The following is a 25,425-nucleotide window of genomic DNA, read 5'->3' as shown; positions in this document are numbered from 1 at the left end:
TGCCTGTTCACTGTGCCCAACACCCACACACATCATCTCCTTTACTCCTGAAAACACTCCCATGCCCCTATTTTACGAATCAGGAGCACCTCTGTCCCTAGCACGCCTTTATCTGCGACAAAAGGAAGGTCCTGGGAGGGGAGGTCGCCGTGGCGGCGCTGGCAGGACTCGAGTCCCCAGGCTGGAGGCAGCGCCAGCTCCATCCATACCTTCCCCTCCCACCGCCTGGACCCTCCTCAGATCTGGGGGAGAGCCCTGAGGACCGCGAGTAAACGGGATGGGGTCCGTATGGGGGGCGGTTAATAATAAGAATTGTCACTAAGAAGGGCTGGGAGGGCCCGCCGCACTCGCGAAGGCATCCACCTCCACCTACCTGAGCCGGACTCCAGCGCCCCGCCTCCTCGGGGTGCTGGCGGCAGCGACGGGTGCTGCGGCCCCTTTAAGTAGGGGCCGCCCCGCCCCGCGCTGCCGACTCCGCGGCGGCCCCGGATCCAGGCCGGGCCGCGGCTTTCGCCGCCCAGCCCAGCCCAGCCCAGCCCGGCCCCGCGCGGAGGAAGGCCCCGCGCCCCGCGCCCGGCCCGCGCCCCGCGCCCCGCGCCCGGAGGAGCCGTCCGAGCCCGCCCGGCCCGGGCCCCGCCCCGCCCCGCCCCGGGGCCGGGGCCCCCGCCGCCTCCGGCCCGCGCCCGGCCCCGCTCCCGGGCCATGCGGCCTCGGCCCCGCCGGCGCCCGCCGCGCACCCGGGGAAATGAGGCTCCGCAATGGCCCCTTCCTGACGCTGCTGCTCCTCTGCCTGTGCGCCTTCCTCTCGCTGTCCTGGTACGCGGCCCTCGGCGGCCAGAAAGGTGAGTCCCCCGCCCGCGACCACTCCGCACCTGGGCGCCCGCGGCCCAACGCGGCGGGCGGGGGTCGCGGCCGGAAGCCGGCGCGGGTCCCTTCCCCTCCTGGCGCGCGGGAGGACGCCCCTCCCATCCTCGCCCCCGCTTGCTGGCTGTCGGAATAACAAACTCCCTCCCGCCCGGGATGGGCCGGGGCGAGCCCTTGCGACGCGGACCCGCCTCGGGAGTGCAGTTACGCCCATGCCACGGGTGGTCGCTCCCACTCTCACCTGGGCACCTCAGAGTCCTCGGAGGGACAGAGATGCAAGGTCACGGCGGCCGTGCGCAGTGGTTCCCCAGGTGCTCCGGGCACCTGCGCAGGAGTAAGGCACTGTGCTCCTGAGACAGGTGTGAAAGGACAGCGAGACACCCAGACAGTGACTCTACCTCACACCACCCCTGCTTACATGGTCACACCCCCACTGCCCGGGCTGCTCCTGGGGTATCCGGAGCCCTCCTCCATGACAAGTGGCCCCAGGACTGCTCCACAGGGCCTGGGTGCAGGGGCAGCTTTCGCGGGGCTGCTGGCCCAGGAGTGCCTGGAGGACCTCATGAGCAGCCAGCCCACCTCAGCTACCCATGAACTCACTTTGTGTGGTCTCACCCCCACCTGAAGTTCGGTCAAGCTGGCCCACCCACCACCGTGGCCCTATGGATCTGGCTGGCACCTTGGGAGTAGAAGGTGGGGGGAGGCGGGTTCCAGTACTGGCTGGAGTCACTCGGGCGTTGGTTGGGATGGCAGGGGCTGAGGCGGCCCTATAAGCCCTCGTCCATCCAGCCTGCAGCACAGGAGCCACCAGGAAAAAGCGGCTTCCTTCCTGCCTCCTGGCCTTCCTGCAGAGGCTTCGGCAGGATCAGGCTGAGGTCAACTGAACCTCTGCTCCCTCCACTTCCTGCTTCCCTGTTCCCCCAGGCCACACTGAATGGGGCTGGGGGAGGAGCTAGAGCCTTCCTGACCCTCGCCCCAGCAGCCCTTCCCACCTGCTCCTGCCTGCCCTGCCCAACCTACTGCAGTCCTCCTGTGTGGGTGGAGGCCGGGGGAGGGGGGAGGCCCTGAGGGGATACCCCTAGGGCTTGACACAGGGAGGACTGCAGAATTCTCTCTAGGTCTCTACGTGGGGTGTGTCACCTGGGGGAGAGCTTGGCTGGGCAGTCTCGTTAGGTGGGGTGTCACCTTGGGAATGGCATTTTGGACCCTTGGAAGAGTGACCATGTAAGCAGACTGGCATGGAGGCCGAGGTGGTGCTATACCTGATGGGTTGGGGCACATTTATCTGGCTGTGGGTGGAGTGATGAGCCCAACACCCTGTCCTGGCCAGGGTAGTTTCTGCGTGCCTCCTGCGCAGCCGCATGCCCTCAGCCTGATGTCAGGCTGTAGTGCAAGCCACACCAGTGTCCCGGGCAGCAGCGTGGGGGGTTCCAGTGGCTCCATTTAGGGCTCACACCCCCTGAAGGGGCATCGAGGAGACTGGCACTCCAAGGCCCCCGGGGAGTATGAGAGCACCCTCAGCCAAAGAATTGTGGAGCTCAGATGCAGGTGATCCTCAACCCTGGGGCACGGAAGCCAAGGAGCCTGTGGAGCATGGTGAGGGTGTGACCTGGGCCTTGCTTGTTGAGAGCTGTCACTTTCTGGGTGCCCAGTAGGGCCAGATCTTTGGAGGCCTCAAGAGAAGCCTGAATCTGAGCTCTTAGGTGACCCCTTCTTGTTCTTACATATAGACAATGGCTTAAGCCTATGGAGAAGCCAGACTAAGCCAGGCTGAGGCCAGACGATTTTGGCTTCCATTTGCAGCAAGTGGGGAGCTCAGGATAGGGGTGGCCCAGACACTGATACTTAGGGGAAGAACAGCGGATCCTGGGTCTGTAGGGAAGGGAGGAGGCAGGCAGGTTGCCAGAGAAGAAGGAGGCAGCAGGAGAAGATGGCATCCTGAAAGCCCAGGGCCAGGAAGGACATGCAGGCCTTGGCAAGATGGGCCCTGGTTATGGGTTTCACATCCAGCCTTGACCACATTTGTGCACCAGCGCTGCTAGCGCTCAAACTGTAGCCCTCAGCCAAGTATCTGCTGAAAGCCTCTCCCCAGGGAGGAGAGCAGCCCCAGGGCCAGCTTCCCAGCACCCTGTGCTTCAGCAGTGGGAGCCCTTCCTCACTGGAAGCATGGGTACAAGTGCTGGAGGGGAAGTGCACCGCTGCTCCCTCCACCCCCGGCCCCCCCTGCTGGTTAACAACTGACCTGCCCGGCCCCTCTGAGCCTGTTTCCCCTCCCTAAGCATGGGCACACGGTCTGTGTCTTCAGCCAAGAGGGGACCACAGGGAAGATTGTGGTCATGGGCCTCATGTGTCCTGATTCTCTGCCTTCCGATGGGAAAACTTCCAATAGCATGGCCACAGCTGCAGTCCTTCTCTGCAGCCAGCTGTACCCGTGCCAGGCCCCCACCCCATCTCCCCAGGGTAAGAAGGTATGGATAGAAGGAGACACCAGGTCCCCTTAGCCCTAGCTCCCAGAAACCAGGGCTTCCAGACCTTTGCCCTTCCCATCACTTGAGCTGCCTTCCCAGCCCACTCACCACTTCAGTCCAACCACCCAGCCCTTGCAGTTGTGGGGTGCAGGAGGGCCTGGCAGAACTCTGGCCTAAGGCTCAGCACCTGGACAGACAATCACCGAGCTTGAGGTTCTGACTTTGACAGGCGAGGACAGATCCAGGGGTGGGCAAACTTTTTGACTCGAGGGCCACAATGGGTTCTTAAACTGGACCGGAGGGCCGGAACAAAAGCATGGATGGAGTGTTTGTGTGAACTAATATAAATTCAAAGTAAAGGAGCGGAGGGGAGAGCAAGAGAACCGGATAGAACAGCCGGATCCGGCCCGCGGGCCGTAGTTTGCCCATGGCTGGATTAGGCCCACAAGCAAGAAGCTGGGGACCTTGCAGGCAACAGGCAGGGCAGAAGCAGGGGCAGGGTGCTGAGAGACCACGGGCGGGCTGCTGAGGGACAGGGTCAGTGTTCAGGGAAATGATAAGTGTCTGTGTGGGCAGGAACCAGGCCCTGGAACCCCAGGGCCCATCTCCTTTTAGTAAATGGAGGAAGTTCAGGACCTGGGCAGAGGGAGGTCCTGGGAAAGGCAGCCACGGTATGGAGCAGGCTGTGCCAGGCCTTGGTAGTAGGTGATTCAGTGCAACAGTGCCCACCACTACCTACCCAGCCTGTCCGCCAGGGGCAGGCTAAGGTTGGACAGAGCTCAGCCTACTTAAAGATTAGAGAAAGGGGACGGGGGGGGGGGGGGGGAGGGGGGGAAATGACAGAGGCAGCAGTCAGAGGGGGTGAGGCCTCCTCACATCCCCCTACTTCACAAAGGGCCCCACTGCACTGGTGTGGGCAGCAGGAGCCAACAGGTAGGTAGGCAGGGACTCAGCAGGAGGAAGGCCACCTGCTATGTCCAGGTGACTCTGAACTGCCTTCTGCTGGGCTGGGCAGCTCCTGTTCAAGGGTTCAGATTACCAGGGTAACCTGGCCTTGGAACCCAGTGCAGAACCTGGAAGATCCTGTAACCTGATACAGCCTCCGCCCTCCCCACCCCAAGCGCGCTGGGTGTGGGGTTGGAGGTTGGGGCCAGCTGGGGATGGAGTGCTCCAGAAGTAGTAGTGTCCTGAGGTGACTGCAATTTTTTAAGATATATTTTTATTGATTTCAGAGAGGAAGGGGGAGGGAGAGAGGGATGGAAACATCAGTGATGAGAGAGAATCATTGATCAGCTGCCACCTGCAAGCCCCCTACTGGGGATCAAGCCCAAAACCCGGGCATGTGCCCTTGACTGGAATTGAACCTGGGACCCTTCAGTCCACAGGCCAACTGAGTTACACCAGCCAGGGCATGAGGTGACTGAAAATTGCCTTGGCTGTGACCTCTGGTGCACACAGCTGTGGGGAGTGACACCATCTGGGAGCTGTGACCCCACCAGGGATTGAGGGGAAGAAGAGCTGCCTGGGGGTGGGAGAGGATTCCTAGACTTGGAGGATGATTCCTGGACTTGGAGACTTCGAAACCAGGCCTTGAAGGCCACACGGGTGTTCATTTGGCCCAGAGGAGGAAAGGGGTCCCAGGCAGAGGACAGCATGTGTGTGAAGCATGGTCCGCAGGCAAGGACAAGGCGCTGTGGATGATAGCAAATGAAGGTGGTGCTAGTGAGACCAGAAAGGCCTAGCACACAGCCCTCCAGGACCTGCTGTGCCAGCTACAGGTAGGGATGTTGTTTGTCTCATACTTCCTCACTGGTCCCTGTCCAACCAGTGGAGCCAGGTAGGGGCACCCTAGGGATTCCTCTGTACTGTCAGGCAGCCCTACCTCTGTGCTTCTCACTCTGCACCCCAACACCTGAAAGGGGTCTAGCTGGAGGTTCTGACACGGGCCTCCCAAGAAGCAGGCCTCAGTGCATCAGAAGTGGCCCCTCTGCTGCTGACTCACTGAATGACCCTGGACTAGTTTCTCAACATCATTTACTCATTTGAGCGCTGGGGGCTGGAACAGCAGCCGTCAGCCCTGGGGCTGGTGTGAGACTGAGGGAATCCAGGTGTGGCTTGTGCTAAGAAACCCCTTGAGGAAGGGCTGGGTCTTTGTGCCCTGGATGGGACCTATGGGTGTCCCACCCCCTGGAGGAGCAGATGCTGCCAGCAGAAGCCAGAGAGTGGAAAAGGATTCAGCCTGAGGCTGTTCCAGCCCCTGCTTAGAAATGCCCCACCCGGAGCTGGAAGTGATCCTGCAGCCCTCCCACTTCAGATACCTCCTCAAAGGAGAAAATGCCTGGGGAGAGCACACAGAGTACTGGAGAGTGCTACTCCCCAGTGGAGGCTTTCTCCCCCAGGTGTGTCAGTGTGACTTCTAAGTGACCCTGTGCAACCCCCGAAAACTCCCATGTGGCAGGCACGAACAGATGTAGATGGTCTGTGGCACAGATGGGCACGCAGATGTATGCGCTGGCATCCTCACCAGGCTGTAGGTCAGCTCTAGGCCGCCCCCTGGTGACAGCTTGCGGACCACCCACAGGTGATGTGGTGGACGTGTACCAGCGGGAGTTCCTGGCACTGCGCGACCGGTTGCACGCAGCTGAGCAGGAGAGCCTCAAGCGCTCCAAGGAGCTCAACCTGGTGCTGGACGAGATCAAGAGGGCCGTGTCAGAGAGGCAGGCGCTGAGAGACAGAGACGGCAATCGCACCTGGGGCAGGCTCACTGGTGAGGGGCCGAGCGGGCGGCAGGGGAGGCGGGGCTCCTGGCAGGCCCCGCGGCCTGACCGTCCTTTCCCGACTCTCGCAGACGACCCACGACTGAAGCCGTGGAACGTCTCGCAGAAGCATGTACTGCACTTGCCTACCGTCTTCCACCACCTACCGCACCTGTTGGCCAAGGAAAGCAGCCTGCAGCCGGCAGTGCGCGTGGGCCAGGGCCGCACGGGAGGTAGGGGCGGGCCCGGGAGGGGCCAGACTCAGGGGTGGGCGGTCCTGTGGTCAGGCCTGAGGACCCTGTTCTCTGCAGTGTCGGTGGTGATGGGTATCCCCAGTGTGCGGCGCGAGGTCCACTCCTATCTGACGGACACGCTGCACTCGCTCATCTCGGAGCTGAGCCCGCAGGAGAAGGAGGATTCGGTCATCGTGGTGCTGATTGCCGAGGCGAGTGGGCGGGGCGCGGGGCTGGGACACGCGCACAGGAGGACACCTGGCACCAATAACTAGAAAGAGAAATGGAAACGGGAGCAGCCAAAACCGGTTTGGCTCAGTGGATAGAGCGTCGGCCTGTGGACTGAAGGGTCCCGGGTTCGATTCCAGTCAAGGGCATGTACCTTGGTTGCGGGCACATCCCCAGTGGGGGGTGTGCAGGAGGCAGCTGATCGATGTCTCTCTCTCATCGATGTTTCTAGCTCTCTATCCCTCTCCCTTCCTCTCTGTGAAATATCAATAAAATGTATTAAAAAAAAAAAAAAAGAAACAGGGGAGCATTACCAGGGGAGAGCTATCAGAAGTTCCCTGTCATTCACAAATTCATCAAGATAAAAAGTTAAAAGAAACATTTTAGCGCCCCCTCGTGGACATGCCATTTACCTACTGTGCCCCACCCCCAGGTGCCTACCCAAGGGCTTTTTCTGAGGCCCCCTGTGGCCCCACGGCCCAGCCTCACTCGGCCCTCAGGATCCAGGCTCACTCCCTCTGTGTGAGGCCCACGCCCCTACCCCTAGCCCCTTCTTCCGGGCCATTCGGGGCAGCAGTCCTGCTTAGGGTGCTTGCTTGGTCTCCCCACAGACTGACCCGCAGTACACCTCGGTGGTGACAGAAAACATAAAGGCCTTGTGAGTACTGGCAGCTGAAAAAGATGGTGGAAGGAGGGCCCTTTGTGGAGTATTGGGTAGGCAGATCCTCCTCCCCCACAAGACAGTGACAGGCCTGAGGACCTTTGGGGAGGGTGCTTCCCCAGTGGGCTGAAAGGCAGTGAGTGTGTAGAGGTGGCCCAACCCCTCCAAGCCCCATTGCCTCAGTGATGTCTGCCTAGTGTGCCTTCAAAAAGGGACAGGGTCTGGCTGGCTCAGCTCTGCCCCTGCTCCGGGCCCTGGAGGCTACACACCCACTGGGCCTTCCTGTCCTCCAGGTTCCCCACAGAGATCCATTCCGGTCTCCTAGAGGTCATCGCCCCTTCCCCACACTTCTACCCTGACTTCTCCCGGCTCCGCGAGTCCTTTGGGGACCCCAAGGAGAGAGTCAGGTACTAGCACTGCCCCTTTCCAGTTCCCCCAGCAACCTTCTCTCTCGCCTGTGCTGAGAGCCCAGGCTGTTGGCTGTAGTACCTCCACTTCTCCATTGGAGGACCCCTGCATGGGGGGCAAGGGGTGGCCGTGCGCTGAGTGTGCTGAGTATGGCTACCAGAGGAGGAGGGTCTGAGCTCCGAGGCCCTGCCCCTGGCCCACAGGTGGAGGACCAAACAGAACCTCGATTACTGCTTCCTCATGATGTATGCGCAGTCCAAAGGCATCTACTACGTACAGGTCAGCACTGGCCCTGCTCTGCGCCCCTCCCCATACCTGGCGGGGCCTGGGAGATGCATGCCGCCCTGCCCTGTGCCCATCCTGAGTCCCAGGCCCCTTCTGCCCCTCACGGTGCAGCTGGAGGACGACATAGTGGCCAAACCCAACTACCTGAGCACCATGAAGAACTTCGCTCTCCAGCAGCCTTCAGAGGAATGGATGATCCTGGAATTCTCCCAGCTAGGCTTCATTGGTGGGTCCCCCACCCTCCATCCCATGACCTGAACAGAGCCCCTCAGTCCCCGCCCCCGCACCTCTGTCATAACCCTCCCACCCCCCACCCTGCCCCATAACCCATACCCTGCAACATCATGTTGGCCTGGAGTGGCCACTGGAGCCACATCTGGCCTCTTCCCACCTGCCCTCAGAGTCATCATCAGTGTCTAGCCCCTGGTGCCCACACCTGCCTGCAGCTGGACATAGGGTTTGCTGTGGGACCCTCCCTAGTGGTTCCCACAGGGATTAAGAGGAAGGAGGGCAGGGCAGAGCTGCCCACTCAGCACCTGTACCCCCCTTCCCCACCAGGGAAGATGTTCAAGTCATTGGACCTGAGCCTGATTGTGGAGTTCATCCTCATGTTCTACCGGGACAAGCCCATCGACTGGCTCCTGGACCACATTCTGTGGGTGAAGGTCTGCAACCCTGAGAAGGACGCGGTGAGCAGGGGCTGCAGAGAGGCAGGCTGGGCAGTGGGGCACGCAACCTCCAGCGTGGACTGTGTCTGTGGGTGTGGGCCTCCCTCAGGATGCAGTGCTGCTGGCTGGGGAGGGCCCTGAACTCGGGGGCGGGGCATGAGCTCACACTTAGAATGTTGCCCTCCCTCCACAGAAGCACTGTGACCGGCAGAAGGCCAACCTCCGTATCCGCTTCAAGCCGTCCCTCTTCCAGCACGTGGGCACGCACTCCTCACTGGCGGGCAAGATTCAGAAACTGAAGGTGGGCTGTGCCCCACGGGAGCCCGGCTGAGAGTGGCAGAGCCTGGGTGGGTGGGGCAAGGGGCAGCAGGGCCAGTCCAGGGCACCCTCTGGCAACACTGTCTCTCTGCGACTAGGACAAGGACTTTGGGAAGCAGGCGCTACGGAAGGAGCACATGAACCCCCCGGCCGAAGTGAGCACGAGCCTCAAAACATACCAGCACTTCACCCTGGAGAAGGCCTACCTTCGTGAGGATTTCTTTTGGGCCTTCACACCTGCTGCAGGGGACTTTATCCGCTTCCGCTTCTTCCAGCCACTGCGCCTTGAGCGGTCAGTGACAGCACCCACAGGTCCCCTTGGGGGAGGGGCAGGGTGGCTACCAGGGTACAGGCCTCACCACAAACTTCTGTGACCCCAGCAAATAACTCAGCCCTCCCATGCCTCAGTTTCCTTATCTGAAGAGGCGGGTGCATAATGGTAGCTACCTTGTAAAGACTGTCAGGTAGGGCCCATGGGAGCTCAGTGACGCTGCCCATCACCATCCTCCAATGAGGAAGGCCTGGTTACCTTGCACAGCCAATGGCTGCCCCTGGTGGTGCCCAGTGTCGCCCAGCACCCAGGGCCCAAGCCTGGCCTTTTCTCTGCTGGGCAGTGTGCCTGGGCAGCTCCCACCCTGCAGCAGCTCATAGGCCTGCCTGGCTGCAGGTTCTTCTTCCGCAGCGGAAACATTGAGCATCCAGAGGACAAGCTCTTCAACACTTCTGTGGAGGTGCTGCCCTTTGATGTGAGTGTGGTAGCGTGTGGGTGCGCACTGAGGCCAGCCTCTCCCACAGCCCTGGCTTCAGCCCCTTGATTTTGCTCCCAGAACCCCCAGTCAGACAAGGAGGCCCTGCAGGAGGGCCGCTCAACCACCCTCCGGTACCCGAGGAGCCCCGATGGCTACCTCCAGATAGGTGAGTGGGGTCAGGCAGGCAGAGGTCGGGGGAGAGGCTGGACTGAGCAGGGGTCTTGGGACAAGTTCTCAGCACTGCCGTCCCCAGGCTCCTTCTACAAAGGCGTGGCCGAGGGCGAGGTGGACCCTGCCTTCGGTCCTCTGGAAGCACTGCGCCTCTCCATCCAGACAGACTCGCCCGTGTGGGTCATTCTGAGTGAGGTGAGGCAGGACAAGGCAGGGCACAGGGAACACGGAGCTGTTCCAAGTAGCTGCATGGGGCCAGCTCTGTGGCCCCTGCTGACCCTGGGCCGGCTCTTCCAGATCTTCCTGAAGAAGGCGGACTGACAGAGGACTTCTGAGGACTGGCCCTGAAGCCCAGGAGACCAGGGATGTCTTCGCTGCTGCCCCCGCAGGGCCAGATGTGGCCCACCCAGCCTGAGGGGTTGTTCCTGGCACCTCTCAGCAGCCTGGGGTTGCCGCTGGCCGGGAGGCCCCAGGAGCTGGTGCTGCCCACCCGCCCGGCCGCGGGAGGAGGTGGTGGTCCCCACACTGTGCCTGAGGCCGGCCTGTGCCGCCCTGAACTGTTCGCAGCTGGCAGGTGGGCTTGAGCCAGGCCGTTTTAGAAGAGCTTTTCCTGGGCGCCTGCTCTCTCCGGCGCGAACACTGGAATGCATATACTACTTATGTGCTGTGTTTTTTATTCTTGGATACATTTGATTTTTTTCACTTAAGTCCACATATACTTCTATAAGAGCGTGACTTGTAATAAAGGGTTAATGAAGTGTGTGCCTCATACCTGGTGAGCACCCCTTGGTGGGGGTGGGGAGCAAGCACCAGATGGTGCCACCCTGTGCCCACCTGCTGCCACCTCTGCACAACCCCATTTTCTTGGCACTGTCCAGTCTAGGCCTGGGCCACCTTGAAGGGTCTGCATACTCGAAGGTGGAAGGCTGCACGGAATCCAGGGCTCTGGCCTTCAAAAGCTGCCCCTCTCCACAGGACCTCCAAGCATGCCCCTAGCTTCCTTCATCCACCCCAACTGCCTGGGGTGGGGCCTCTAAACCCAAGGCATCCCCTCCCCTCGTTCCCCCTTCAAGGGCCTCAGCCCTGCCCTCGTCCAGGGTGCCCAAGGCCTCCATCACCTCCCCACCGTTTCTGACACATTTTGGGGACTCCTGCCCATTTCGGGACCTTTGCACACATTGTCACCCTGCTTGAAAAGCTCCTCCCCTGCCGACTGGACTAAAAGTCACTCTTGAGGGACGTTATTTATTTGCGGCCTGCGGGTCCTCCCTGAGTCGTCCCTCAAGGCACCCGGACTTTTGAAAGCGCCTACCACGTTCGCCATCTACCCCCGCTCCAGCCCCTCTGCTCCGTGGCAGGGTGCCCTACACTGTTCTAGACACCGGGGGCGGAGTGCTGACAAGAAATGGTCCCTGATGTCTGTTGTAAAGGCCAGGGAACAAAGAATAGGGCAGGCTTCAGAGAAGGGCGCTGACCGCAGGAGGAGCCATGGGGTGAACCTCGAGACCCGGACAGCGCCCTGGGCTGGGAGAGGACAGATGTAGGACTGGATGGAGGCCCTGCTGGGGGCGTGTAGGGGGAGTTGCGGGGGCGGCTTTCCTTCCTCGGCCCGTTTCCGCCGCCCTAGGAAGCCCACTCGACTGCTACGGCCCGGGGCTGGGCCCCTCCAAGCTCCACAGCCCACAGAGAGCGACCCTGTCCGACCAGAGAGAGCGTTCGGGATCTGGTCGCGAGCACTTTATTAGAGACTGGGTTGGGGTGGCACCCTCCCCCAGTCCTCCAGGCGGCCCGGCTCCTGTCCAGCTCCGCAGATTCCGCATCCTCGGTCTCAGGCCCAGGGCAGCAGTGTCCCGAGCCGCCCCAGGAGTGCGGCGCGCAGAGAGGCGGGGAGGAAGTGGGCGAGCAGGCCGAGCGCCGCCAGCGCCACCAGCAGCCAGAGTGCGCGCGCGCTCGCGTACAGCGGAGCCAGCCTGCAGACAGCCGGCCAGCCTGCGGACGGCGCGCCTCGGGGGCGGGGCCTGGAGGAAGCCCGCGCCCCGCCTAGCGGCCCACCCCGTCTCCAAGCCCCGCCCCCGTCTCGCGGGCACACCCCTCCCCGCCTACCAGCTCAGCTCCCCAAAAGGGTCCCGCCTCCGCCTGTGGCCTGACCCCACCAGCCCTCCGCTCTGGCCCGGCCGTCAAGATCCCGCCCACCAGTTGTCTTTCCCCGTCCGGTTCTCACCTTTGCTGCGCTGAGCGCGCGTAGCCCTGAAAGTAGCGGAGGCGCGCGAACAGGTAGACGAGGCCGCACAGGGCCGCCGCACCTTGGGAGGCCGGCGGGGCTGGGTAAGCGCACCGTGTGGGGAACCCTGGGCTCCAGCGCGTGCGCCCCTGCCCCGCGCCCAGACCTTCGTGGAAGAAGATGCCGGCTACCCAGAGTGTGGCGAGGAACAGTGGGAAGTACTCGCTGCAGTTCACCCTGCGGAGGGGCGGGGCGGCGTGAGGGCGTCGCCGGGCCTCCGACCCTGACCGCCCTGGCCCGCGCATCCCTCGCCCGGGCCCCCCCGCCGCGCCTCACTGTGCTCGGTAGACGCGTTCGAACTCGGGTGGGCCGGTGGTGAGCGGCGGCGACACGCGGAAGGCCCTGCGCGCCGAGATCACCTGCAGGGAGAAGTAGGCTGGGGCGAAGGGGGTGGGAGTCAGGTCTGGCCACTCGACGCCTGCAGCCTCCCGGGACCCCGCCTCCCAGCCGGCCTCGCACCTTTCTCTTCTACTTCCGCCTCTACACTGAACTCAGGGCTCCTCTTGAAAGCCCTCCGCAGGGGACCTCCACCCCCACTCTTCTCTGGGCTTGCCCTGTGTCCATGACCTCAATGGGAAGGGCAGGGTGCAGCCTGGGGCACCCTATGAATGTAGGGGAACGGGGGATGCCAGTCACAGGGACACCTGCCATGGGCAGGCCCTTTGGACTTTCCTTCTAAATTATTTGACTTGCAAAATACAGGCAAATACCCAGCTACCCGTCCCCCCTGTAGACGTGGACCTTGCCTTTTCGGTCCCTACATAGGGAGTGCCACCAAGGCCTGAGGGCAGAGCTGGCTGCATCCTTCCAAACAGCCCCGCCCCCCTCCCCCTCCCCCTCCCCCCCCCCCCCCCCCCCGCCCTGCAGACCCTCTTGACGCTGCCTCAGGCCAGAGTCACTCCAGCCTGGGTTCCTGTGCCTCCAAACTGTAGCAATGGCCTCCCGTCTCAGTTTCTCTCTTCAGATACTCTGGACCCTGGCCTAAATCTGACAGACATACTCTCCCCTGCCTCCAGGGTCGCTCTTGCAGCTGGGACTCTTCTAGTCCAACGCCAGACTCCAAGGGCTCTGCCACCCTTCATTCCAGCATGGGTAGGTGGGCTTGCCCCTAGGGGATCTGAGTGTGTAGGGGCCCTTCTCTTAACCCCAGGCCAGGCCCTTACCACACACAGCCCCAATGCTGGGTGTCCCCAACTATCTTACTGCACCCTTGGGGCCAGGCCCTATGCAGACATATCAACCCAAGTGCACTGTGGGTACCAAGGGTGGCCATGCGAGCACAGTGTAGGATCTGGAAGAAGCCCTGCAGCTACATGAACAAGGGCCGAGAGCCAAGTTTGCTGATGTGGCTGGAAATGGAGACCGCTTGGTCCCTTCAGACCCCTGCCTCAGGCTGTGCCTTGTCCTACCTAGCCCATGCACGGTGATGTCCTAAGCAGTGGGGGTATCTGGCCCAGGAATGTGTCCTCTAGGGTAAGTCTGAGCCAGGCACCAAGCAGGCACCTTTTGGGGCCCAAGGGAGCAAGTTCTAACCCTGTCCAGCTCCGTGTGATCCCAGCATTGAGAGGGTGCCTTTGAAGGCGAGGCCAGGGGATGGGCTCTCTTGCTGGGACACCCAGAGGGGCCAGCTGGAGCGGGGCTGCACCAGGCATGGTTGTTCCACTTTGGACCCAGCACCAGACCACCCATTCATCCTGGCGCACACACACTCAGGTCCCACAGCCCAGCACAGCTGGATGCCATCTGCTCCCTGGAAGCCTCTGGCCTGCTCCGGGTTCTCTATGCTGGTTGAGGGGTCACCACCTCAGCCCTACGGTGCCTGACAATGCCTACCTCAGTCATCCCTCAGGGCCTTTCCCTTTCACTGCCCCTATCAGACTTGGTCCCTGCCAGGGTTTCACAGCTCATCCTGTAGGCATCCCTTCAAGGCTCGCCCCCTCCCCATCTGGGAAACTATAAGCCCCTCAGCCCTGGGGCATCCCAGCCTCCAGTAGTAGGGTCAGTGGTGTCAGAAGAGCTTGGACCCCAGACTCTGGGCTGGGGGCCCACCTCTGGCCCTCATCTGGGCCTGGGCCCTCCAGTACCTCCCCAGGACCTGCAGGGCAGAAGGCAGGCTGCCGGGGTCTGAGGCCCACCCACCTCCCAAACAGGAGCCAGCTCACCTTGCAATAGAACTCCCAGGAGGGTAACCGTGGCCAGAAGAGCCACCTCGTCCTTCATGGTGGCTGGTGGCTCAGTCGGGCCAGCTGGTGTGTGAGGGCTCGCTGCAGAGCTGTATCAGCCCCTGCCTGGTGGCTGCTCAGAGGCTGGCCCAGGAGAGGAAGATGGCTGGCTCTCCCGCCCTTTGCAGTGGAGGGATGTGGGGAGGGGCATAATTATGGCCAGAGAGGGGCAGGAAGACTGGTCAAACTGAGCAGGCGGAAACCAGGGTCACATGACTGGGCAGGAGAGAGCAGCTGGCTGAGATAGCCTGGCCACTTCCAGTTTTTCTAGTCCCTGTGCCAAGCCCTATGCTGATGGGACTTAAGCTGTCCACCCAGGTATGCTCCAGCCTCAGGTGTCATCCATGTCATCCCTGTGTTCCCCAGGCCCTGCACCCTCAGCAGGTTCCAGATGGCCCTTGAGACCGCCCCTCATTCTAGGTCTGGCTTCAGGAAACCAGAGCTACCACCACTTCCCATCTAAGCACCCAGCCCACACTGGGCACAGCCAAGTGCTCGCTTTCTCCCAGGAAGCCTGATGCCGCCAGCCTCAGCTGCCTGGCTCCAGGTGCATGGGCAACGCTGAAGGCTGCCTGGCTCCAGGTGCATGGGCAACGCTGAAGACTGCCTGGCTCCAGGTGCATGGGCAATGGCTGAAGGCTGCCTGGCTCCAGGTGCATGGGCAATGGCTGAAGGCGGCCTGGCTCCAGGTGCATGGGCAATGGCTGAAGGTGGCCTGGCTCCAGGTGCATGGGCAATGGCTGAAGGCGGCCTGGCTCCAGGTGCATGGGCAATGGCTGAAGGCGGCCTGGCTCCAGGTGCATGGGCAACGCTGAAGGTGCCCTGGCTCCAGGTGCATGGGCAATGGCTGAAGGCGGCCTGGCTCCAGGTGCATGGGCAATGGCTGAAGGCGGCCTGGCTCCAGGTGCATGGGCAACGCTGAAGGCTGCCTGGCTCCAGGTGCATGGGCAACGCTGAAGGCGGCCTGGCTCCAGGTGCATGGGCAACGCTGAAGGCGGCCTGGCTCCAGGTGCATGGGCAATGGCTGAAGGCTGCCTGGCTCCAGGTGCATGGGCAATGGCTGAAGGCGGCCTGGCTCCAGGTGCATGGGCAACGCTGAAGGCTGCCTGGCTCCAGGTGCATGGGCAACGCTGAAGGCGGCCTGGCTCCAGGTGCATGGGCAACGCTGAAGGCGGCTCCAGGTGCATGGGCAATGCTGAAGGCGGCCTGGCTCCAGGTGCATGGGCAACGCTGAAGGCGGCTCCAGGTGCATGGGCAATGCTGAAGGTGGCCTGGCTCCAGGTGCATGGGCAACACTGAAGGCTGCCTGGCTCCAGGTGCATGGGCAATGGCTGAAGGCAGCCTGGCTCCAGGTGCATGGGCAACGCTGAAGGCGGCCTGGCTCCAGGTGCATGGGCAACGCTGAAGGCGGCCTGGCTCCAGGTGCTTGGGCAATGCTGAAGGCGGCCTGGCTGGCCTGGCAGGGTGGCTTAGCCCTCTCAGGACTGCCGAACTCATCCTCTCAGGGCCTCTGACCCCAAGCAGTCGCCTGCTGTTTCTGCCTGCCCAGCAGCCCTCCTTCCTAAGACCCTGACTGTCTCCATACTTGGTCCTGTGGTCCAGGCAGAGCTGCCCCCACTCCTCTGAGACCTGTGGGAAGGACACGTGAGCCAAAACTGACTGTAGAGCCAAGATGGTGAGACGCAGCTCTAGAAGCTTCCTTAGAACTGAGAGAATTCAGAGTGAGGAGGGAGATTGTTGAAGGCCACTGATGGCCACACACCAGCCGGAGGAGGATGGAGCCCACACAAGGCCACCATGACCAAGAGGGGGCTCGTCCTGGCACCCTGAGGCCACCTCGCCTGGACTGCCCCCCGGGCTGTAAGAACCACTTCTTTAGGCTCACACCGCTGGGAAGTGGGTTTTGGTCAGTGGTGGCAGCATCCAGACTGATACACAAGCACGGGCAGGAGCCGGTGAGGCCACAAGCAAGCACTGGCCAGGCGGTGGCAGGGAAAAGGGCGGGGCAGCTGGGTCACTGGAGCTACTGCTGCTGCAGCACGTCCTGGCCACCAGGACTACCTGGCACCCCTCAGCCTCTACACCTTGCACCCACCTGGCCTCCTTTCTTGCTGCCCCAAGCCCAGGTTCCAATCTGAGGGCTGTGGTGCCTGCTGGGTTTCCCAAGAACCCCTTTTACCCTCATTCCCTGGCCACACCAACCAGCCATTCTGGCCCTCCCCTGCCACATCCCAACCAGCTGCTCCCCAGCGGGGAGTGCTGCAAGCACCTCAAGGGCAGGGATGGGTCTCCAAGTCTGTGCCCACTGTGGACCAGGTCTGACCCATAGGAGCTCAGTGACAGGGTATGGCTGATAGATGCTTAGAAACAAACAAGAGCACCAGGGAAGGGATGCCAGACGCGCCCTCCAGCCCTCTGGCTGCCCACTCAGCCCTCTTCCTCCCTGAAACTTGCCCCTGACGGGTAAGACTCATGCTGGTGGGAGGCCTGTGCCCTGGGCATGTTCATGTGCAGTGCATGCCTGTTGGTCCACTTGTTGCACGCCTCTGTGTCTCTTGGGGTCCCAGTGCGAGGACGTGTATTACAGCTCATCTGTGGCCCGAGTGTGTGTCTCTGGGTTCCTGCACGTGCCCAGGCCTCTTCTCTGCCAAGCTCTTGTTTCCTCTGAGGCCTAAACATCCTCCCTTCAGAGATCATCCCCTTCTGCCTTGGCGGCAGGAAGCTGACTAACATCAGCAGCTTCTGAGGAAGTCCCTGGTCTCGGCCCCTGGAGCCCTCCCCAAGCCCTTGGTCTGAGCTTGCCCAGCCTCCCAGGTTCCGGCCTGGGCTGAGTCTGCTCAGGAACAGAGGGCCAGCCCAAGGCCCTCCCGACACTGGTACCCCGCCCCCACCCACCTGGGCAGCCCTGGAGGTGCCAGCATCATGAGGAAAGTGAAAAAGCCCCTTCCTTACCCCTGCAGGACCTGCCTCTATGACTCGGGACCCCTGTCCTCTGTACTAAAGCCCCTACATGGCCCTGAGGAACCTTCTGGAAGCTGAGCTCACCAAGGACCTTTTGGGGAGTGGAAAGGCCAGCAGAACCATTATGTTGAAAATAAATCACAACTTGGGTATGATAGACCACAAGCATTGCATAACTCAACCCCAACCTTAAACTGAAAAAAAAAAAGAAAAATATTTATTTTGAAATTATTTTCCTTCAAAAAGTTGCAAAAGTAGTAGAGTTGCCACATACCCTTTATCCAGCTTCCTCTAATATTAAAATCTTATATAACCGTATTTCCATTATGTAAACTAAGAAATTAGCATTGATACAATATTACCAGCCATTTTACAGATCTTATTCAAGTATCACCAATTGTCCCTCTAAATTAGTACAAAGACCTCAAAAACATGCTAAGTGTGCCAGACACAAAAGACCACATGTCCTATGATTCCCTTTATATAAATTCCAGAAAACAGATCAGTGGCAGCCTGGGCTGTGAGTGTGAGGGCTCTGATTGGGGTGATGAGAATGTTCTAGAGCTGGTTTGTGGTGATGTTTGCACAACTCAGTACATTTACTACGAAATTATTGAATTTTCACACTTAAAATGGGCAGATTTTATGGTATGTAAGCTTTCCTATATAATAAAAGCCTAATATGCTAAGTGTCCAGTCATCCGGTCGTCCATTCAACCAATCAAAGCGTAATATGCTAATGATATGCTAAGGCCGCTCAACTGCTCTCTATGACATGCACTGACCACCAGGGGGCAGGTGCTCCAACTGGTAGGTTAGCTTGCTGCTGGGGTCTGGCAGATCGGGAATGAGTGAGATGGGCCAGACATGCCCTGGAGCCCTCCCACAGTCCCTCCCCAGCTGGCCAACCTCCTGCATCCCTCCCCTGCCCCAATCGTGCACCAGTGGGGTTCCTCGGCCTGACCTGCACCCTCTCGCAATCCAGGACCCTTCAGGGGATGTCAGAGAGCTAGTTTCGGCCCAATCCTGCAGGCCAGGCCGGGCCTCTAGTACCTCAATAAAGTTGTTTTAAAAATAGTACAAAGACTGCTTGTATATCCTTCCATGGCTTCTACAACTGTTACCATGTTATGTAACCCTAGAGGCCCGGTGCACGAAATTTGTGCATTGGAGGGGGTGTCCCTCAGCCCAGCCTGCACCCTCTCCAATCTGGGACCCCCTCAGGGGATTTCCCTCTCACAATCCGGGACTGCTGGCTTCCAACCGCTCGCCTGCCTGCCAGCCTGATCACCCCCTAACCACTCCTCTGCCAGCCTGATTGACACCTAACTGCTCCCCTGCTGGCCTGATCACCCCCAACTGCCCTCCCCTGCCAGCCCGGTTGCCCCAACTGCCCTCCCCTGAAGGCCTGGTTGCCCCCAACTGCCCTCTGCTACAGGCCTGGTACCCCCCCAGCTGCCCTCCCCTGCTGGCCTGGTCCCCCCAACTGCCCTCCCCTGAAGGCCTGGTCACCCCTAACTGCCCTCCCCTGCTGGCCTGATCGCCCACAACTACCCTCCCCTGCCGGCCATCTTGTGGTGACCATCTTTGACCACATGGGGGCAGCCATCTTGTGTGAGGGTGTGAGGGTCAATTTGGATATTACCTCTTTATTATGTAGGATTATATAGGACTAGGGGCCCGATGCACAAAGATTCATGCAAGAATGGGCCTTCCTGGCTGGGGAGTGTTGAGTGGGGGAAAGAGATCAATGAAAGGACTTGTATGCATGCATATAAGCACAACCAATGGACACAAGACATTGGGGGTGGGGTGGGATGAGGGCATGCGACAGGGGGCTGGGGGAAGGTCAATGGGGGGAATTAAAGGAGATATATGTACTACTATATGTAATGCTTTAAACAATAAAAAAAAACAAAAAAACAAAAACAACAAAAAAAAGAATGGGCCTTCCTTCCCCGGCTGTCGGCACCACCTTAGCTCTTGCCAGAGCCGCCTTTCTGCCGTCGCACGCTGCCCAGAGGCCCTGAGCGGCTGGGGTGGTGCGGAATGCCTGCGCGACAACGCAAGTGTCCCGTCCCACCCCGGCTGCTCGTTGCCTGCATATGCAAATTAACCCAATATCTTTGTTGGGTTAATTTTCATACTCACTCCTGATTGGCTGGTGGGCGTGGCGAAGGTACGGTCAATTAGCATGTTCCTCTTTTATTAGTGTAGATCAGTGGTTGGCAAACCATGGCTCGCGAGCTACATGCGGCTCTTTGGCCCCTTGAGTGTGGCTCTTCCACAAAATACCACAGCCTGGGCAAGTCTATTTTGAAGAAGTGGCATTAGAATAAGTTTAAGTTTAAAAAATTTGGCTCTCAAAAGAAATTTCAATCATTGTACTGTTGATATTTGGCTCTGTTGACTAATGAGTTTGCTGACCACTGGTGTAGATGATTAAAACCAGGAGGGTAACATTGATCCAAAACTATTAACTAACCTATAGACCTTATCCAAATTTCAACAATTGTCCCATCATGTCCTTTCTGTGGTCCAGGAACCAATTTAAGATCATGTCCTCAGTCTCCTCCAATCAAGGACAATTGGACGGCCTCAGTCTGTCTTCATCCTTCATGACCTCGACCCTGTTGAACACTCGTGAGTTCTGTTGTAGATGACCCTCAATTTTGATTGTCCAATATTTTCACGTGGTTTGCTGAAGTTTTTCATGTTTGGCAAGAATGCCAAAGAAGTGATGTGTGCCCTTCTTCGTGCATCACATCAGAAGGGACATGGTATCTACACATCTAATCACAATCCTAAACTTTCTACACAAGGAAATAACACCCATGATGATGGCACGTCTTGCTCCAGACTTAACCCACCGTCTCCAGCCATGCTCTACCCTGCAGAGCAACCTCACTGATACATAGCTCTGACCTGGCTTTTCTCAGCCTCATTCCCTTTGGGCACCTGGGCCTCCATGCACCCCATGTACTCCCAAGATGCCTGAGCGTTCTTCCTTGGCAGCCTGTCCCTCTCTGTTTTCCTTGTTGGGTTTCTACCTCTCTACCCTTACAGGAGTTCTTGGGAAGAGATGACTTCCCTCTGTGTGGTCCCCAGGCCCCACATGTAGTAGGTGCCCAAAGAAACGTACCTGCGAATGAGCAAATGACAACTATCCAGCTGGCCTCCCTGCTGTCCCTTCCACCTTCCCCTGGAAACCACTAAACTTCTTACTGTGTCCATAGCTTTGCCTTTTCCAGAATGTCATAGTTGGAATCATATAGTATGTAGCCTTTTCCCCCCCCCTCCCCCCCCGCTTGGCTGAATGATAGTCCATTGTCTGGATGTACCTCACCTAATGAAGGGCATTTTAGCTGCTTCCACGTTCTGGCAATTATGAATAAAGTTGCTATAAACTTTTTTGTGTGGATATAAGTTTTCATCTCTTGGGGTAAATACCAAGGACTACCATTGCTGGATCATAATGTGAGACCATGCTTAGTTTTGCAAGAATCTGTCAAACTCTTCTAAAGTACCTGTACCATTTTGTATCCCCACCAGCAATGAATGAGAATTCCTGTTGCTCCACACCCTCAACAGCATTTGGTGTTGTCACTGTTCTGGATTTTGGCCATTCTGCAGACTCTCTGTGTTATCTCAGCATTCTTTTCATTCCCCTGAGGACATATGATGTGGAGCATCTTCTCATATGCTTACCTACCATCTGCATATCTTCTTTGGTGAGATGTGTGTTCATGTTTATTGTCCACTTTTAAATAGGGTTGTTGAGTGTATTTTTGTTTTTTTATTTTTAAAATGTTTTAAAATTGATTTTTAAAGAGAGAGGAAGGGGGAGGAATAGAGAGAGAGAGAAACATCAATGAGAGAGAAACTATCGATTGACTTGCCTCCTGCACTGGAGATCAAGCCAGGCATGGTTCATGGGTCAACGCTCAACCACTGAGCCTCATTGGCCAGGCTTGTTGAGGTTTTTTTGTTTTGTTTTGTTTTAATATATTTTTATTGATTTCAGAGAGGAAGGGAGAGAGAGATAGAAACATCAATGATGAGAGAGAATCATCGATTGGCTGCCTCCTGCATGCTCCCTACTGGGGATCGAGCCCACAACCTGGGCATGTGCCCTTGACCGGGATCGAACCTGGGATCCTTCAGTCTGCAGGCTGATGCTCTACTGAACCAAACCAGCTAGGGCCAGGCTTGTTGAGTTTTAAGAGTTCTTTGCATATTTTACTGATAGATCAAATATATCTTTTGCAAATGTTTTTCTCTTATCCTGTAGCTTTTCTTCTCATTCTCTCTCTCTCTTTTTTTTTTCAGTTTCCATAGAGACCATCAAAAATTGCCAGGGCCGACTATATTTCCATATGTCATGGCAGGGTATTGGGAAAAGTTTTCAATTAGCAACAATCATGCCTCAGATAAACCTCATTGGCTACAATACTGCCACTGTGCAAAGCTTGTCTCATTCGTTTGACAGGATCTTTCACAAAGCAGAATTTTAAAAAATTGTAATGATGTTCAGCTTATCAAGTATTTATTTTGCCCTGGCCAGTGTTGCTTAGAGGTTGGAGCATCAACCAGCACACCAAACGGTAGCCAGATCAATTCCTGGTCAAGGGCATGTGCCTGGGTTGCAGGTTCAATCCCCATGCCCCAAGGGGGCACATGTGGGAGGCAACCAACCGATGTGTCTCCCTCACATCAATGTTTCTCTTTCTCTCCCTCTGCCTCCCTTCAACTCTCTCTAGAAATCAATGGGGAAAATATCCTCCATGAGAATTAACAACAACAACAAAAACACCCCACAAGAAAAAGACTAGCTTTTCTCCATTGTATTGCCTTTTCTCCTTTGTCAGAAATCAGTTGAATCCACCCGGTATGGCTCAATGGTTGACCGTCAACCTATGAACCAGGAGGTCACGATTCGATTCCCAGTCAGGGCACATGCCTGGGTTTTGGGCTCAATCCCCAGTGGCAGCGTGCAAGAGGCAGCCGATTAGTGATTCTCTCTCATCGCTGATGTTTCTATCTCTCTCTCCCTCTCCATTCTTCTCTAAAATCAATAAAAAATATATTAAAAAAAAAAGAAAAAAATCAGTTAACTATATTTACATGGATCCATTTTGGGGTTCTCTATTCTGTCCCATTAATAAACAAATTGTCTATGTTGCCAGTACCACACTGTTAATTACTGCAGCTTTATAGTAAGTCTTAAAGTCAAGTAGCATCAATCCTCCAACTTTGTTCTTCTCTTTCAATGTTGTATTGAGTTGGCTATTCTGGGTATTTTGCCTCTCCATATAAACTTTAGAATCAGTTTGTTTATGTCCCCAAAATAATTTGCAGAGATTTTTTTTTAACTGGAATTACATTGAATCTATAGATTAAGTTGGGAAGAACTAACATCTTGATAATATTGAGTCTTTCTATCCATGAACATGGAATGTCTCTCCATTTATTTAGTTCTTAGATTTCTTTCATTAGAGTTTTGAGTGTAGCTTTTTAGTAAGTTTTAAAACCAGTAATTGTGAGTTGTTCAAGTTTGTTTTTCATGCTAAAGATTGTTTGGATTATTCTGGATTCCTTGAATTTCCATATGAACTTTAGGATCATCTTATCAATTTCTACAAAGAACCAGCTAGGATTTTGATATGGATTGTGTTAAATTGTTTATTAATTTGGAAGTATTGCCTTCTCAACAATATTAAATATTCTGATCTGAGCACCTGAGATGTCTTTCCATTAATAAGATCCTCTTTAATTTATGTCATAACAATGTTTTATAGTTTTCAGAGTATAAGTTTTGCATTTCTTTTGTTACATTTTTCCTAAATATTTTATACCTTTTGATACTATTGTAAATAGAAGGGTTTTATTCTCAGATGTATATAGAAACACAACAAATTGTGAGTTGATCTTGTATCCTTCAAACTTACTGAACTTGTTTATTAGTTATATTCATTTTTAATGAACTTATTAGTATTTTCTTTTTTTTTTCATTCTTTATTGCTTAAATTATCACATATGTCTCCTTTCTCCCCCCATTGACCTCTCCCCGGCCACTCCACCCCCTAAGTATTTTCTATATACAAACAAGATCACGTCATCTGCAAATAGATATAGTTTTACTTATTTTTTTGCTTCCTTTTCATTTTCTTGTGTAATTGCCCTAGCTGGAACCTTCTGATGTGGCAAGAGCCCTTATGTTATTTCTGACCTTAGGGTCAAGGCATTCAGTTTTTCACTATTGAGCATGATGTTATCTGTGGGTCTTGCAGATATCTTACAACAGGTTGAGAAAGTTCCCTTCTCGTCCTAGTTTATTAACTGTTTTTATCATGAAACGATATTGGATTTTGTTAAATGCTTTTTGTACATCTATTGAGATGATCATATGCCTTTTATTCTATTATAATGGTATATTACATCAATGGATTTTTTAAAATCCTCATCTGAGGATATTTTTCCATTGATTTTTAGAGAGAGTGGAAGAGAGAAGGAAAGACAGAGAGAAATATCTATCAATGTGAGAGAAACACATCGATTGGTTGCCTCCTGCACAAGCCCCGACTAGGGACGGCCAAGGAGGAGCCTGCAACCGAGGTACATGCCCTTGACCAGAATCAAACCCGGGACCCTTCAGTCTGCAGGCCATTGCTCTATCCACTGAGCCAAACTGACTAAGGCAATGGATTTTTTAATGTTAAACCAACCATGCATTCCTGGTGTAATTCCCATTTGGCCATAGTGCATAATACTTTTTAGTTTTTATTATCTTTTTAAATATGTTTTTATTAATTTCAGAGAGAGGCAGAGAGAGGGAGAGAAAGATAGAAAGATTGATGAGAGAGAAACATTGATCGGCTGCCTCCTGCACACCCTCCCATTGGGGATCGAGCCACAACCTAGGCATGTGCCCAGACTGGGAATCGAACTGGCAATCTTTTGGTGAATGGATGATGCTCAACCAACTGAGGCACAACAGCCAGACTGTATAATCCTTTTTATATGTTGCTGGATTTGGTTTGTTAGTAAGTGCTGAGGATTATTAATATTTTTCTTTAACTCTTTAAAATAAACTGTATGTCACCACCATTAAAATAAAGTCAACATCTTGTTTTCATAAATAGAAAACAAGACAATGTAATTCAATTCTGGCTAGATTTTCTTATTTGCTTTGGGCTTCAAACCCATGTATTGTCACCTCATCATTGTTATTGTTAAAAGTACAGAATAGCCCTAGCCAATTTGGCTCAATGGATAGAGTGTCAGCCTGTGAACTGAAGGATCACAGGTCCGATTCTGGTCAAGGGCATGTACTAGTACCTCAGTTACAGGCTCAATCCCCAGCCCAGGTTGGGGCACGTGCAAGAGGCAACCAATCGATGTGTCTCTCTCACATTAGTGTTTCTCTCTCTGTTTCTCCCCCTCCCTTACACTCTCTTTGAAAATCAATGAAAAAATAAAAATAAAAATGTAGCCCATCGGTGTGGCTCAGTGGTTGAGCGTTGACCTATGAACCAGGAAAGCACAGTCTGATTCCCAGTCAGGGCACATGCCCGGGTTTCAGGCTCAATCCCCAGTAGGGGGTATGCAGGAGACAGCCCATTAATGATTCTCTCTCATCATTGATGTTTCTATCTCTCTCTCCCTCACTCTTCCTCTCTCTGAAATCAATAAAAACATATTTTAAAAAATAAATAAAGAAGAAGCCACATGGAGACTGCTAGAAGGGGTGGAGATGTGGAACAGGCTGGTTCAACACTTAACGTGTAGCAGATAAAAATCAGTGGCGATGTCTTGGGTGCAAAGGTCCCTCCTAAGGAGTGAAGGGTCCCAGCCCTACATCAGAACTTTCCTAGCCCGAGGTTCTGGTGCTGGGAAGAGAAGTACCCATAACTTCTGGCTGCAAAAGCCAGCAGGGATTGTGGCTGAGCGAGACAGAGAGCTGCTGGAGTCCCAGGCATTCTTCTTAAAGGGCTCATACGTGGACTTTCTTGGACTCACTTGCCCTGAGCTCTAGTGCTGAGGCAGCAGCTCAAAAGGCACCAGAGATACAAGGGGAGAAACTGAATTCTCTGGCTTCAGGGCAACAGCAATCAAGGCTCAACTACACCAGGACAGTGCACACAGCCCACAC

General features: G+C 56.1%; 2 protein-coding genes across 5 annotated transcripts; one reads left to right on the top strand and one right to left on the bottom strand.

Annotated features, from left to right (window-relative positions):
• The first annotated feature begins 622 nt into the window (after nucleotides 1–622).
• On the top strand, nucleotides 623–10,567 carry MGAT4B (alpha-1,3-mannosyl-glycoprotein 4-beta-N-acetylglucosaminyltransferase B). 3 transcript variants are annotated; one of them, XR_013961015.1, is made up of 15 exons: nucleotides 623–842; nucleotides 5,914–6,099; nucleotides 6,181–6,321; nucleotides 6,400–6,533; nucleotides 7,161–7,207; nucleotides 7,504–7,617; nucleotides 7,822–7,897; nucleotides 8,015–8,129; nucleotides 8,462–8,592; nucleotides 8,765–8,872; nucleotides 8,988–9,181; nucleotides 9,504–9,635; nucleotides 9,717–9,804; nucleotides 9,892–10,004; nucleotides 10,107–10,567. XR_013961015.1 is itself a non-coding variant. In XM_080676791.1 (15 exons), the coding sequence occupies exons 1-15, from the start codon at nucleotides 746–748 to the stop codon at nucleotides 10,128–10,130; spliced, it is 1,647 nt and encodes a 548-aa protein (XP_080532917.1). In that variant the 5' UTR covers nucleotides 623–745; the 3' UTR covers nucleotides 10,131–10,567. The 3 variants fall into 3 exon arrangements, 2 of the variants coding, with proteins under 2 accessions (XP_080532917.1, XP_080532918.1); XM_080676791.1 differs by having other exon boundaries at nucleotides 9,557–9,635; XM_080676792.1 differs by lacking the exons at nucleotides 9,504–9,635; nucleotides 9,717–9,804; nucleotides 9,892–10,004.
• Nucleotides 10,568–11,532: 965 nt separating this feature from the next.
• On the bottom strand, nucleotides 11,533–14,451 carry LTC4S (leukotriene C4 synthase). 2 transcript variants are annotated; one of them, XM_080672362.1, is made up of 5 exons: nucleotides 14,253–14,441; nucleotides 12,367–12,466; nucleotides 12,197–12,267; nucleotides 12,031–12,112; nucleotides 11,533–11,779 (listed from the first exon to the last, which is right to left on the bottom strand). In XM_080672362.1, the coding sequence occupies exons 1-5, from the start codon at nucleotides 14,308–14,310 to the stop codon at nucleotides 11,638–11,640; spliced, it is 453 nt and encodes a 150-aa protein (XP_080528488.1). In that variant the 5' UTR covers nucleotides 14,311–14,441; the 3' UTR covers nucleotides 11,533–11,637. The 2 variants fall into 2 exon arrangements, with proteins under 2 accessions (XP_080528488.1, XP_080528487.1); XM_080672361.1 differs by having other exon boundaries at nucleotides 12,031–12,267; nucleotides 14,253–14,451.
• Nucleotides 14,452–25,425: the final 10,974 nt, after the last annotated feature.

Source organism: Plecotus auritus, assembly GCF_963455305.1.
Source record: "Plecotus auritus genome assembly, chromosome: 6".
NCBI classification, from domain to species: Eukaryota; Metazoa; Chordata; class Mammalia; order Chiroptera; family Vespertilionidae; genus Plecotus; species Plecotus auritus.
Note: the sequence above shows the minus strand (reverse complement) of the source record. Positions and strands in the feature narration are given on the sequence as shown.